A 13,043-nucleotide genomic window follows, 5' to 3' on the forward strand; every position below is an offset into this window, starting at 1 on the left:
TTTAAAGTCTTATAAGTCGCCTTGTGGTGGCAGTGTGTGCTGAAGGGCAGGTTTCAAATAAACAGATAAATAACTTGTAAGCCACTCTGGGTTCCTTGGAGGAAGGGTGGGATAAAAATGTAATAATAATAGTCTCCCAATCCAACCTAGCACTTTCGAGAAATCTGGAGAGGAAAAGCTGTAACCTATTATTGGCCTCTTGTTTTATTTTGGTGCTTCCTCCCCCTCCCTGCACCATCATGCCCCAGATATTTAGCTAATTGGAACTGCATATTTCCAGCATAAGTCTTTGGCTGTAATTTGAATGAATGAATGAATGAATGAATGAACAACAGATCACTTTGAAATTTGGAGGTTTATTTAAACTGAAAATGGTACACCGGCCAAATTAAGAGCTGTGCTTCTGATTAAGATTGTTCTGCAAGAGACCCAGCATTGATGTTTATGGGGTATTTAAAGGGACTTAGATGTTCCGAACAGAACAGACCATGCAGAAAGTGGAAGTTCCTACTTTTAAGGTGGGGCTTCTGAAAGATGTGACCCACTCTGCTTTTAGGTTTTGCAGAACAAGCCTTGTAGCTGCCCAGAGTGGCTGGGTACAAATAATAAATTGTTAAATTATTATTATTCTATTGCCTCACCACAATATTAGGGAATATTAGGTTGAATATCTATATCTATATGTTTAAATAAACAACTGACCAGTTTATCTCCTGATGGTGCTTCCCCGAAAGTTCTTCCTTGTGACCCTTCTGGAGTTAAAAAAAAAAAATACAGCCCTTGACTGTGTGAAAAATATTTTGATAACACATAAAATCAGCCTTTGGCAATCCACAATGTTTACAGTTTTTCAAGTCCATACACTCCTATGTCTATGATTAAATCACAATGATATGACATAAAAATAGGATTATGGATTCATTTTAACGTGTCAAATACGGAACTCCAATTCACACTACAATTGTTTACCATTCATAATGGCAAATTAATAATAATCTTTATTGTGGTCCAACGACCCATAACATGGATTCAGAATAAAATACAGATTCATACAGACAACCCCCCAGGGGAGAACAAAGCGTTATAAGTTTAGTCATGGGTATGTTGATCTTTGATTTGTATGACTACTGAAAGAAACTTTTGCCATGGCCACTGTGATATCATTGGACTTGTCATCCAGAAGATATTTGGTGTAGTAGATTGACCCAGTTGATTTGCCAATAGTGGTTTAATCCAGTGTTTCCCAACCAGGTGTCTCCAGTTGTTTTCAGACTACAATTCCCATCATCCCTGACCACTGGTCTTGCTAGCTAGGGATGATGGGAGTTGTAGTCCAAAAACAGCTGGAGACCCAAGTTTGGGAAACACTGGTTTAATCAATAGATCCCTAGCTTGGTCATATTGTCCGCAATGCAATAAAATATGCCTCATGCAGTCGATGTCCTGAGAGCATACACAGATCCTATTTTGATAAGGGATACCTATTAGTCTGCATAATGGCATATTTTGCCACCTTAAGTACGCCGGTCTTCAAATTAAATACAGTATATGATATGGGCAATAACAGATGTGTCACCCAAAGAAAAGGACTAATGAGTTGGTAGCATTGACTTGTGGCTCAGTTGCTGCCCTGCTGCTTATCTAAATATTTTCTGAAAATGTCACTTTAGGGATTTTTAATTTATTTCTATTTTTTTGCTGTTTGCAAGCTTGCTCAATTTTATTCTTTCTAGCAACTTGCAACATTGAGCAATTAGACAAGAGGATTAGATTCATTTTCCTGGAGCTGTCAGACAAATCCCACGGCTAAAATCCAACCTGCATAATGATTCATCTTTGAACTGCATATAGCTTAATGTAGCACTTTAATTTAAAAAAAACAACACAAAACCAAATAATAAAGGTAACTCTTAGTAATGTATCCTACATGTGATGCTTCCTAATTTAGACATTATTTCTGTCTAATTCACCACTAAAAATGCAGGCTGTAATTTCCTTATAAAATAAAAAGCTGAAACTTTGCAGACAAAAGCAATTCTTCCAGCGTTCTTTCCTGCGCCATAAAAAAACATTCCATAATTGCAACAAAATTATACCAGATAGAGCTCCATCCCAAATAAGTCATAGATGGCACTTGAGACAAGTACTCCTGAAATTAATCCAGGTGTAGGACTAAGGGAAACTGAAGTACATTGAACCAAGAGAACAGTTTCCCTAATGCACACACTGAAGGCAGCTCCAGACATGATTTCAGACAAGTGGGTACAAGAGATACCAATATATCCAGCCCGTAGTCAGGAAGGGCCCCTAAATCTGAACTTTCATTGAAAGAAAAAAAAGAGCAAGTCTCTAGTTCTCCTAGAAATAAAGTTATGAAACAAAATGTGCAGGTATCATTCTAAGCCTTTTCTGTGAGATGAACCAGCCCGTCTGCTTTCACCTTTCAGTGCTTTTAGCCAATGAGTGAAATCAGAGATGTGGCTGACAAGTGAGTTGCTGGACACCAGGTAATAGGAATCCCTGATGTGCTAAAGAGCTGCAGTTTCCACCTCCTGTTTACTGTACTTTGACTGCTTCAATTTACGGTAATTTCTCTGTTCTTGGAATCTCCGCAGTTTGACCTTCCTTCCTTCCTTCCTAGCAACTAGGATGCCTGATCCTCTGAGATCAGGCACTCCCTAAAAGTTTTTCTGTCGATACCACCACACAGTAAGAAAACCACCGGCCCCAGCAAATTGCGAATGTGAAAATCTGAAAAGAGTTGGGGATTCTGATTTGAACAATGCAGGATGGGGCACAGGAGGCTGCAGGAAAATGTGGGGGATTACCTCAAATTGGGCAATTTCTGCCGTCCTCCATTAGCTTCCTGCACCTCATAGCTCATTATTTAAAGGTAAAGGGACCCCCGACCATTAGGTCCAGTCGTGCACGACTCTGGGGTTGTGACGCTCATCTCGCTTTATTGGCTGAGGGAGCCGGCGTACAGCTTCCGGGTCATGTGGCTAGCATGACTAAGCTGCTTCTGGCGAACCAGAGCAGCACACGGAAAAGCCGTTTACCTTCCCGCCGGAGCCGTAACTATTTATCTACTTGCACTTTGACATGCTTTCGAACTGCTAGGTTGGCAGGAGCAGCTGCTAGGTTGGCAGGAGCTCACCCCGTCGCGGGGATTTGAACCGCCGACCTTCTGATCGGCAAGCCCTAGGCTCTGTGGTTTAACCCACAGCGCCACCCGCGTCCCTATAGCTCATTATTTAGGAAGGCCTTAATTGAGTGGGACATGGTTTCATGTCAAAGCAAAGTTATGCCTTTACCCGACAAATTGTTTTGAGTTGGAAATCTAACCTGGCCTGGTTGCATGCAAAATCACCACCAACTGATGAAGATGAAGGGAAAGTGAATCTGAGAAGGAACAAGTGAGTCTATTCTCTCTCACATTTAACTGCCTCTGCACGATTCATTAATTCCAAAGCTGCTTTTGGCCTCTCTTTGCAGTGTTCCCCTTATATAAAGTGAACACAGCAGAGTTATATATATGTAAGATAAATAGTACTGACTGTTTTTCTAAAAAGGGCAACTAGAACAGCATGCAGACAAGGCAAAAAGACAGCTTTGTGGAGCACTCTCTGTGGAGGCTAAACATCAATGAGCTTAGAAGAGAGAAATAACTTAATTGACAGAAGGAATTTCCCTTTTACTGCAGACACGACAGTAATTCAATAGCCATTTTCTCCCTGCTTTCTTGGAAAATGTTCACATATGCTTATAGAAAAAAATATATTCATATATTCTTCAAAATATTCTGTTTTTTATTTATTTTTTTGCTCACTTGTGATGTTGGGCAGATATTTATCTCTTGCAGAAGGATAGAAATAAGCTAAAGAAAATACACGAGTAACGAGTACCTAAAAAGCAACGTGGCAATAATTATTTTTGTTTATTTTTGCATCCTTAGGGAAAATTGGGAAGGGTTTCTTAGACTCTAAGGAAAGCGTTCCTCATTTCTAGACATCTGAATTTTCGTGTTCCCAGCACATTTTTTATCTATGTGCAGCAGGTGGGCATGTTAGTGTATTTCAATCCACCCACATGGGAAGCTTAACAGAAATAGCATCAAAGTAAAAGAACATACAGTACTTATAATACCACTCACACACTGCAAGCTAACTGCAGACATAACTCAAAATGAAGGAGAAATAATTTCTTTTTTTTAAAAGGTAGTCATTTGGGGAACAATCCTTCATTGACAAAGAGAAATTGGATTACTTTGTCCATTCTGACTCTAACATCTAAGAAATCACTGTAAGCTTGCTTGCCATTTTTTGCCATATTATGCAACCATTTTCCTGATTAATGCTCTCCATCAGGAGGGAGATTTTGCCACGGAGGCACTCCCACTGCCAAGGAGCCCAGCGCAATCTGGGTGGCATCGGCTACAAACACTGCTGCTCTGGAAAGTTTAAGAAGTGCTTTGTGTGCCTGATTTGGGCCCTGCTGTGGGGTGCGCTCAGGAGATCCTTGACCCATGTGGTGGATGCTCTCGAAAATCCAGAAGCAGTGTGAGCCCAAACAGATGGCAAGTGCATTGGCAACATGAGACCATCTTGTCCAGCAGCCATCCTGCCATCTTGCCTTTTGTTTGGCCTTGTCAGCTACCAGAGGCTTCAGACGCCTACCGGCCCAAAGACACCATCAAATTCATGAGCAGCTAGATGTGGTGGTGATGGAGGGTGAACATCCATGTACCAGGGAAGGACACGGTGGACAAAGAGGGACACGTTTTGGCGAGGCCACCTGGGTGTGGCCTACAAGTTCTGTCTGGGTGTAAGGACCCAAGTATTGGCTAATAATAATAATAATAATAATAATAATAATTTATTATTTGTACCCCGCCCATCTGGCTGTGTTTCTCCAGCCACTCTGGGCAGCTTCCAACAAAGATGAAAAATACATTAAAATGTCTCACATTAAAAACTTCCCTGAACAGGGCTGCCTTCACATGTCTTCTAAATGTTAGGTAGTTGTTTATCTCTCTGACGTCTGATGGGAGGATGTTCCACAGGGTGGGCGCCACTACCAAGAAGGCCCTCTGCCTGGTTCTCTGTAGCTTTGCTTCTTGTAATGAGGGAACTGCCAGAAGGCCCTCAGCGCTGGACCTCAGCATCCGGGCAGAACGATGGGGGTGGAGACGCTCCTTCAGGTATACTGATCTGAGGCTGTTTAGGGCTTTAAAGGTCAACACCAACACTTTGAATTGTGCTTGGAAACGTACATGAGATCGTAGTCTCTGGCAGAGTGTGAGCAGGGGGAGGTCGCAGGTGGACCAAATGCAATACCTTCCACTGAAGGCACACCGTCGGGCAACAAAGAAGAATGAGGGGGGGGTTTTGTTTTAGTTTTAGAAGAAAGGTAGGTAGGTAGGTGGGAAGGTAGGAAGGGTGATTGAAGGCTGCCACTCCAAGGGCGAGGCTTAAGGGGAAACATCGGAATATGACAGAAGGAGGAGAATAAGGCCAGAAATGAGAAGGGGGGGGGGATTTAAAGTCCGAAAGAGAAAGAAAGCGAGAGCCAAGAGAAAGAAAACTGATTGGGAGCCACCCATTTCCTGAATTGTTTTTTCCCCTGCTTTGTCATCAGGGTGGAGCCAGAGCCCAACTCAGCGACTCCATGATGTAAGTAGGAAATGAGCTAAATCAGTAGGGGCTTTGGAAAGGACACCATTAGCCATGTTTCTATTGGCAGCACCTCCCAATAAAGCTACCGGACAGCCGCCAATTTACAAACCAGGAGGCATCTAATAGTTTGGGTGGTAACGCTTTTTATCGTCTCCCTTCTGTCATGGCAACCACGACCTACACATACAGAATTTCCCAGTCGCTTTCTCCCATGGCTACGGGGTGCAGAGGCGTCTTCACCTGCCGATTTCTTTCCCCGTACTGAATTACAGCACAGCTCAACAAGCAGACCGCCTGGTGTTGATAGTATACGTTTGTCAGAAATTAATCCTAAGTAAAAGCAGTGACAAAAAAGGCTGGGTTCTTAATGCAGTGTGCACACTCAGAATGTAAGCAACAGGCTTAATTAAAAGAAGATCAATGAGCAACTGTGCTCAAAGAAAATAATATATTAGGATGCACAAATAACAAGCAGAGCAAGCATTAATATTTTAATTTGAAAAATTGCATGCTCGTTACTACGTTGCAGGCACACTCTGTACACACAACTAATGAATAGCCCAGACAAAAAAATTGCACTTTTGTGCGCATTCTGATAACACAAAGAGGCACATTGTTTAGGAACATAGAAAGCTGCCTTATGCTGGCCCATCTAGTCTTGTTCTGTCAACACTGACAGGCAGCAGCTACACAGGATTTCCCAGACCTACTTGGAAATGCTAGAAATTGAACTCAGATAATTTTGCCTAAGTGTAATTTTTTTTTAAAAAAAGAATGTGTTTCAAAATGGTAGTTTATTTCAATATACACAATCAAGAATGGTGGGAGGGTTTTGTTTTTTGTTTTGCAAAGAATTGGCTATATTTATGGAAGATGGGTCTATCAATTGCTGTGATTGCCAAACAGAGCTTACATGTACAAGGACTGTACAACCGACTACTAGCTGTTGGGAAATTTTGAAGGTTGTCAACACCATGCCTTGCTTATAAGCATCTTTGAGGCACTTTGCTGACTGTTCATGGGGAAGAGAAGCCTGGATGGATTGGTGTTACCTATAAATTCTCGTGTAATAGATTTCATTTATGACAAAGTGTTTGTGTGTGTGTGTGTGTGTGTGTGTTATCAAAGCAGGCTGGAAGGCAAAAAATAATATATGGTAATTTACAACAAACATAATTTCCTCCAGGCTACAACTTGACTTTGAAGCAATTAGCTCAGGCTAATCTTGAAAATCAGATTAGGCACACCAACTTGATTGATGATGGTGGCATATTAGCACCTCGCTTCCTAGACATTTTCTTCGCATTATTTGTGTTCTCACTGACTATGCTTTAAATAAGCATTTCCTTGCTTTCCACACCCTTGGCAAAAAGCAACACGGTTTTCTACAGACCTGTAAGAAGAAACCTACTGGAAGCTACATAATGAAGAACGTCTGCTACCTGTTGAACGCAAACTCTTACAGCTTTTACAGCCACTATTATTTCCTTAAGCCACATTATTTCCTTAAGCCTACAGTGAGATCACAGCACCAATAAAATGGGTTGAGGAGAGGGAAAGGTTAAGAAAATGCATCCCTCCATTTTTGAGAATGAGCTGCTACGAATTTCTACCATTCTAACCCTACAGGGACAAAAATTCCATGTTGCCTTTTTTGCTATAGGTTATCATATAGAAATAGTTAAGAGACCTTATACAAGAGGTCCTAGGTCCCCAAGTGTTCACTAGGGTCAGTTCCTCAGCTACTCTACTGAATCCAGATTTCTATTAAAAAATCTCCTGACACCATTTACGGATTCTCCCTGTATATTCTTACGCAGGTACATCTACCCACCAGACATGCAGGGTTAGATACATAAACTTGAGAATACGCTCAGACCAGAATACTGAGAAGCAAAATGCAAACATATACAGACTTAAGGGGGGAAAGGAGCCATTTAATGCAGAAGGCTCCTATCCTATCTTAACATAACTGACCTTTTATCCTTAACTCTTTCCCATATCTATTTCTCTCATCTCACTCCCTCTGTCTCTGCTACTCTCTGCCAGCTGACAAAGTCACAGTGTTCAGGGTGTTCCAGCGAGAAACTTCTTCAAAAACCAATCACTAGCGGTTGATTAATTTGATTGCATTTTATCCTACTTTTCCTCTAGGACTCAGTGTGGTTTACATGGCATGCTTCTAAACCACCAGGGTAGGTTAGGGAGCATATTGTATTTAATTATGGGGTATCAGAGTTTTTAGGGGGCTAACCAGGCTGGGATAGCAGCTTGTTGGTTTTTGAATGTCTGATGTAGATTTTTTTCAATTTCGTTGTTCTGTATGGGACAATGACAATAAAGATTATCGTATCATATTGTAACAAGTGGCCTAAGCTTTGTGGCACGGTGGGGATTTGACGCTGCGGTCCCTTAATGCTCTGAGTGCCGCAACACGCACAGGAAAACATGGCAATCGTGCAAAACCGCAAACCCTTCTATCACAACAGAACCCGTTCAACTTCAGGGGTAGGATTCAGATTTTAGCAGGTAATGCTCGAGGCACTATGAAAACTCTGCTAGTTTGAATGCATCTGCTCTGTTCTGACTGGGTCAGGCTTTTCGTTTTCTGCGCTTGTTTAGAATTTTTTACTGCTTCGTGTCTCTGTGTCTGAATGACTACTGGGCACGTGACCACAAGTATCTTGCAACAGAAAGGCAGCTAATACATTTTAAAAACAAAAGCACGGGAGACAGAGGAACTGGCTTGTCAGTTACAGATAGGTAGCCGTGTTGGTCTGCCATTGTCAAAACAAAAAAAATTCCTTCCAGTAGCACCTTAAAGACCAACTAAGTCAGTTCTTGGTATGAGCTTTCGTGTGAAGAAGTCTGCATGCACACGAAAGCTCATACCAAGAACTGACTTAGTTGGTCTTTAAGGTGCTACTGGAAGGAATTTTTTTTTGTTTTGGCTTGTCAGTGACTGTGTAGTACAACCAGGAAAGATGGGGGCATGCACAAGCATTTTTTTCATGCAACCAGAGGCGCTTCTACATATGTGTCCCCTGTACAAGTCCAGTTTCCTGGATTTTGAAGGCTGTTACTGTCACATCCTGCAAAAATATCACTGATACAAAGCAAAACGGAAGGTTGTATTCAATGCAGCACTAAGAAACGTCCCAACACCTCAAGGATTTCTCCGCACACAACAGAATGTTCTCTCCCTCTTTGCACCGTCCCTCCACCATGCAGTCGTACCTTGGATCCCGAACGCCTTGTGACTTGAACATTTTAGCTCCTGAACACCGCAAAGTGAGTGTTCCAGTTTGTGAACGTTCTTTGGAAGCCGAACGTCCGATGCGGTTTCCGACTGAGTGCAGGAATCTCCTGCAGCCAACTGGAAGCCACGCCTTGGTTGTTGAACGTTTTTGGAAGTCGAATGGGCTTCTGGAACGGATTCCGTTTGACAACCAAGGTACGACTGCATATTCCAGGTTTTTGTCCAACGTCTAGAGCAGATGGGGAGGGGGTGCAGGGTGCATATTGGGAGAGAACTGATGGTTGGGGGAGTCATGTTACACTAGCACTGATTGTTATAGGCGTTAATTCCCTCCCAGTGGCACATTGGAACATTGTGGGAACACGGGATAGATCATGGGTAGGCAAACTAAGGCCCGGGGGCCGGATCCGGCCCAATCGCCTTCTAAATTCGGCCCATGGACAGTCCAGGAATCAGTGTGTTTTTACATGAGTAGAATGCATCCTTTTATTTAAAATGCATCTCTGGGTTATTTGTGGGGCATAGGAATTCGTTCACCCCCCCACACAAAAAAATTATATAGTCCGGGCCCCCCACAAGGTCTGAGGGACAGTGGACCGGCCCCCTGCTGTAAAAGTTTGCTGACCCCTGGGATAGATGTGTTAGTGTTCCTAGTCTGAAGATGAGTTTAAAGTGTATGGTGTTTTCCCTACCAAAGTTATCAGGATTTCCCACCCCAAATCCCTCAAAGCCATCTTTCAGTGATGGGCATTTGGCAGCTTAGAGTCACAACAGCTTTGAAGACTTCATACTTCATCAAAGCTAGCCCTGAAGAACAGGGTCTTCAGAACAACTGATATGAAACAAAAGCAGCAGCAGCAGCCCCACATTCCTGTCAGTGTTTTTTTTAAAATTTGTTTTTATTCTGAAACCACTTGCCTCTTTTGAAAGCACGCTTCTTTCTGAATCACCCTCAACATGGCTCTGAAGACTGAATGACACATGCAATACGAAACTCCACGGGCCCTGAGGCCTTCTTAGCATTTATGGCTGCCATGCCTGCTTTTACAATTCACTGACAAAATCGTCTTGGCTTGTCCTTAGAAATATTTTGTATTATAGAAACTGAAGGCTGTTTATTTATTTGCAGGAAACTAGTTTTGTACTATTCTAATTTTTCAGGTTTAAAACACTGTTCGCCAACATGGCATCCTCCAAATCATAGAATCATCAAATTGTAGAGATGGAAGGGACCCTGTGGATCATCTAGTCCAGGGGTCAGCAAGGTTTACCTCACCTGGGCCGGTTTACTCCGTCAAAGATCCCTCAGTGGGCTGGATCGTGCATGCCCGAAATTTCTGGCGCCTGCGCAGACACAATTTCCAGCACCACAGAAGCAAGTCCCCGTGCTGGGCTGGTTTAGTACAGCGCGCGGGGAATTGCCAAGTGGGCAGCTCAGTTTGGGGGTGGCTCGGGGGCCAGTTAAACGACCCCCATTGGCTGCTTGTAACCCATGGCCCTTAGGTTGCCGACCCCTGATTTAGTCCAATGCAGGGATATACAACTGTCCCATATGGGGTTCGAACCTGCAACCTTAGTGTTTCCAGCACCATGCTCTAACCAACTGAGCTAGCCAGGCTCATAATACTATTTGGATTACAAGTCCCATCATCCCTGACCATGCTGACTGGGGGTGATGGAAGCTGGAGTCCAACAACATTGGGAGGAGCACAGGTTCCCCAGCTCTCCTACAAAATGCAGTTGTAGGTCTCTGTTCTGTCACAGCCTCCATTATCACTACATCTTTAGGATTAGTGAGAGGCATCGCAAGTTTACTTAACGCCACCCCACTCTTTCTAGCAAAATCTTTCATGATCCACCACTTTGGGTGGGGAGAGTTTTCCATGCCTGCAACAGAGAAGCTTGTGAGAGGAGACCTTCTCTGTCCGCAAACCTCCCTTTATGTAAGTAGAGAAGGAAATCTACCACTCAATCATGGGAATTAGATTGTGCCCTGACTAATTCTGATCCACAAAAATTGAAAATGCATAACCGGAAGTATTTAAACGTTTCAGCTGTTCAAACTGCACTGCTGTTTTTGAGGAGCACTGATGACAGAAAGAAACACATTTTTAAACCTAAAATGATTTCACAACTGAGAATTACTTACAAGCTGTTCAGACTTCACACTAAAGAGCTGTATGGTCTTTGCCACATTTTTTGATACCGCCAAGGTGAGATTTGGATCTACAGCAGCCACATTCAGCTCACTAGAAACAAAAGGCAAAAAAATGACTGTTTAATCACGATTCTTCAACTGTTTTCTTCAACCAAACAAGGGGGAATAACATCTTCTACACACACTATGTTAGGATAATGAATTGAATTCATCTAATTCTGAATGAGGTTATGCACCATTCACATAGTGACATTCTTTTGTCCTTCTTTACTTGTTCACAAATAAACTGTGCTTTAAAACTTGTTCATAAATGATCTAGAGTTAGGGGTGAGCAGTCAGGCAGCCAGATTTGCTGATGACACCAAAATGTTCAGGGTGGCTAAAACACAAAATGAATTGTGAAGAGTTCTGGAAGGATCTTTCCAAACTTGGTGAACGGGCAGTAAAATTTGATTACAGATTTGTTTCTCATGTGCAGGAGAACTCTAAGGTATCTTTCATACAACGCTCTCCACAGATCATAATGCAATTCCTCCACTGTTGGCATTCTATAAGTCGCAAGAGCAAATATGGATATCCTTCTTCATCAGGTCTAAACTCAATCTATGAAAGGATTTTTTTTTTTTGAAGAACAGCTTCATGCTTTCAAAACAGTTTGACCAGCACTTCATGTTCAAAATTCCAGCACAGCCACCTGTGTGACCAAAGAGAGGTTATGATATAGAGACTCAGGGGTCAAATAATTTTTCTGTTCTGCTTCTTGGTTTTCCCACCCACATGGATTTTTAAAATTTAATGCCATAAGTTCAAAGCTTTGTGTCGCTCTAGACCAGCCTTTCCCAACCTACTGCCCTATCCAGGTGTTATTGAACTACAATTCCCATTATCCCTGACCACTGGACATGCTGTCTGGGGCTGATGAGCCTCGCAGTCCAAAACATCTGGAGGGCATCAGATTGAGTAAGGATATTCTAGACTCTTCTCAGATCATGATTATGTCTATACTTTCATCTCCCTTGGAACAATGTGGCATATCCTGAAGGGAGGGATAATGTTCATATTATGAAAAGTTTTAATTCTTCCAAAGACATTTTCCCCCAGACCTCTCCCTCAACCATTACCTCACAATTACAATCACACAGTAAGACATGGTGAAACATACAATGTAGGGCTGGGCTCTAACAATGTGGCTGGAACATTTATGTCCACTCCCAGGCCAGCTAGGGCTTAGACACCTTTTCTTTTTAAACTACCTTCAAATTCAGAACAGCAGCAGAAATGGCCAGAACAACATCTCCAGGAAGTAGAATCTAACGTGTGCAAAAACAGAAAGAGGTCCAACAGAACTATCTGGGTTTCTCCAGTTTGCACAATAAAAGTGCATGAGATAAGCTCTGATTTAATTTCACTGCTAATTGCTTGGATAATTAATGAGGAATCAATCATTTAGCAGTAATGAGCTTCCATTTCCTAAACTATAATTTAGGGAGAGAGGAAAATCACGCTGCATGTTACGTCCCAAAATTTATTACCAACACTTTACCTTGCAATGGTTTTGATGATGCTGTCAAGCTCATCAGCTGAAGGAGGGTTGCGACCTCCAGGGGGAAAGACGAGGTTGATGGGATCAAAGAGCCGCGACAATGACTTTGACAAGTAGGCAGCTTCATAAGGTTGCAAAGAGTCTTTCAGGGCTGTTTCTGGACTGAGTAGTGGGGAAAACGGGTTAAGATAAAATATATTTCCTTTTTTCAAACAAAACAACAACAACAAAAAGCAACCAATTTGGGGTTGGACTAAAGTCTACCTTAAAGAAACACCATCCCTATTTTCTCAGCTCTTACTCAAATTATTCTGAAGGCACGCAGATCCTTTAGAGTAATTTCTAGTGGGAAAGTATGTAGCCTATAAAGCAAGTATCCCAACTTTCGGAGCAGCTACACTTACTAAA

The 13,043-nt window shown here is 42.3% G+C and overlaps 1 protein-coding gene and 1 long non-coding RNA gene across 4 annotated transcripts in view; one reads left to right on the forward strand and one right to left on the reverse strand.

The window, feature by feature from the left end:
- The window catches only part of COG5 (component of oligomeric golgi complex 5), a 170,493-nt gene that overhangs the window by 30,368 nt on the left and 127,082 nt on the right, over window positions 1–13,043 (reverse strand). For all 3 annotated transcript variants that reach the window (XM_081927685.1, XM_081927686.1, XM_081927684.1), the window contains exons 13-14: window positions 12,636–12,797; window positions 11,084–11,183 (exon numbers count right to left, since the gene is read on the reverse strand). In XM_081927685.1, the coding sequence (XP_081783811.1) occupies window positions 11,084–11,183; window positions 12,636–12,797 (262 nt within the window). The remainder of the gene's footprint in view (window positions 1–11,083; window positions 11,184–12,635; window positions 12,798–13,043) is intronic.
- Window positions 1–13,043, forward strand: part of LOC309379083 — a 30,309-nt gene that overhangs the window by 7,298 nt on the left and 9,968 nt on the right. The window lies entirely within an intron of this gene.

This window comes from Podarcis melisellensis, assembly GCF_964234715.1.
Source record: "Podarcis melisellensis genome assembly, chromosome: 10".
In the NCBI taxonomy this organism is placed as follows: Eukaryota; Metazoa; Chordata; class Lepidosauria; order Squamata; family Lacertidae; genus Podarcis; species Podarcis melisellensis.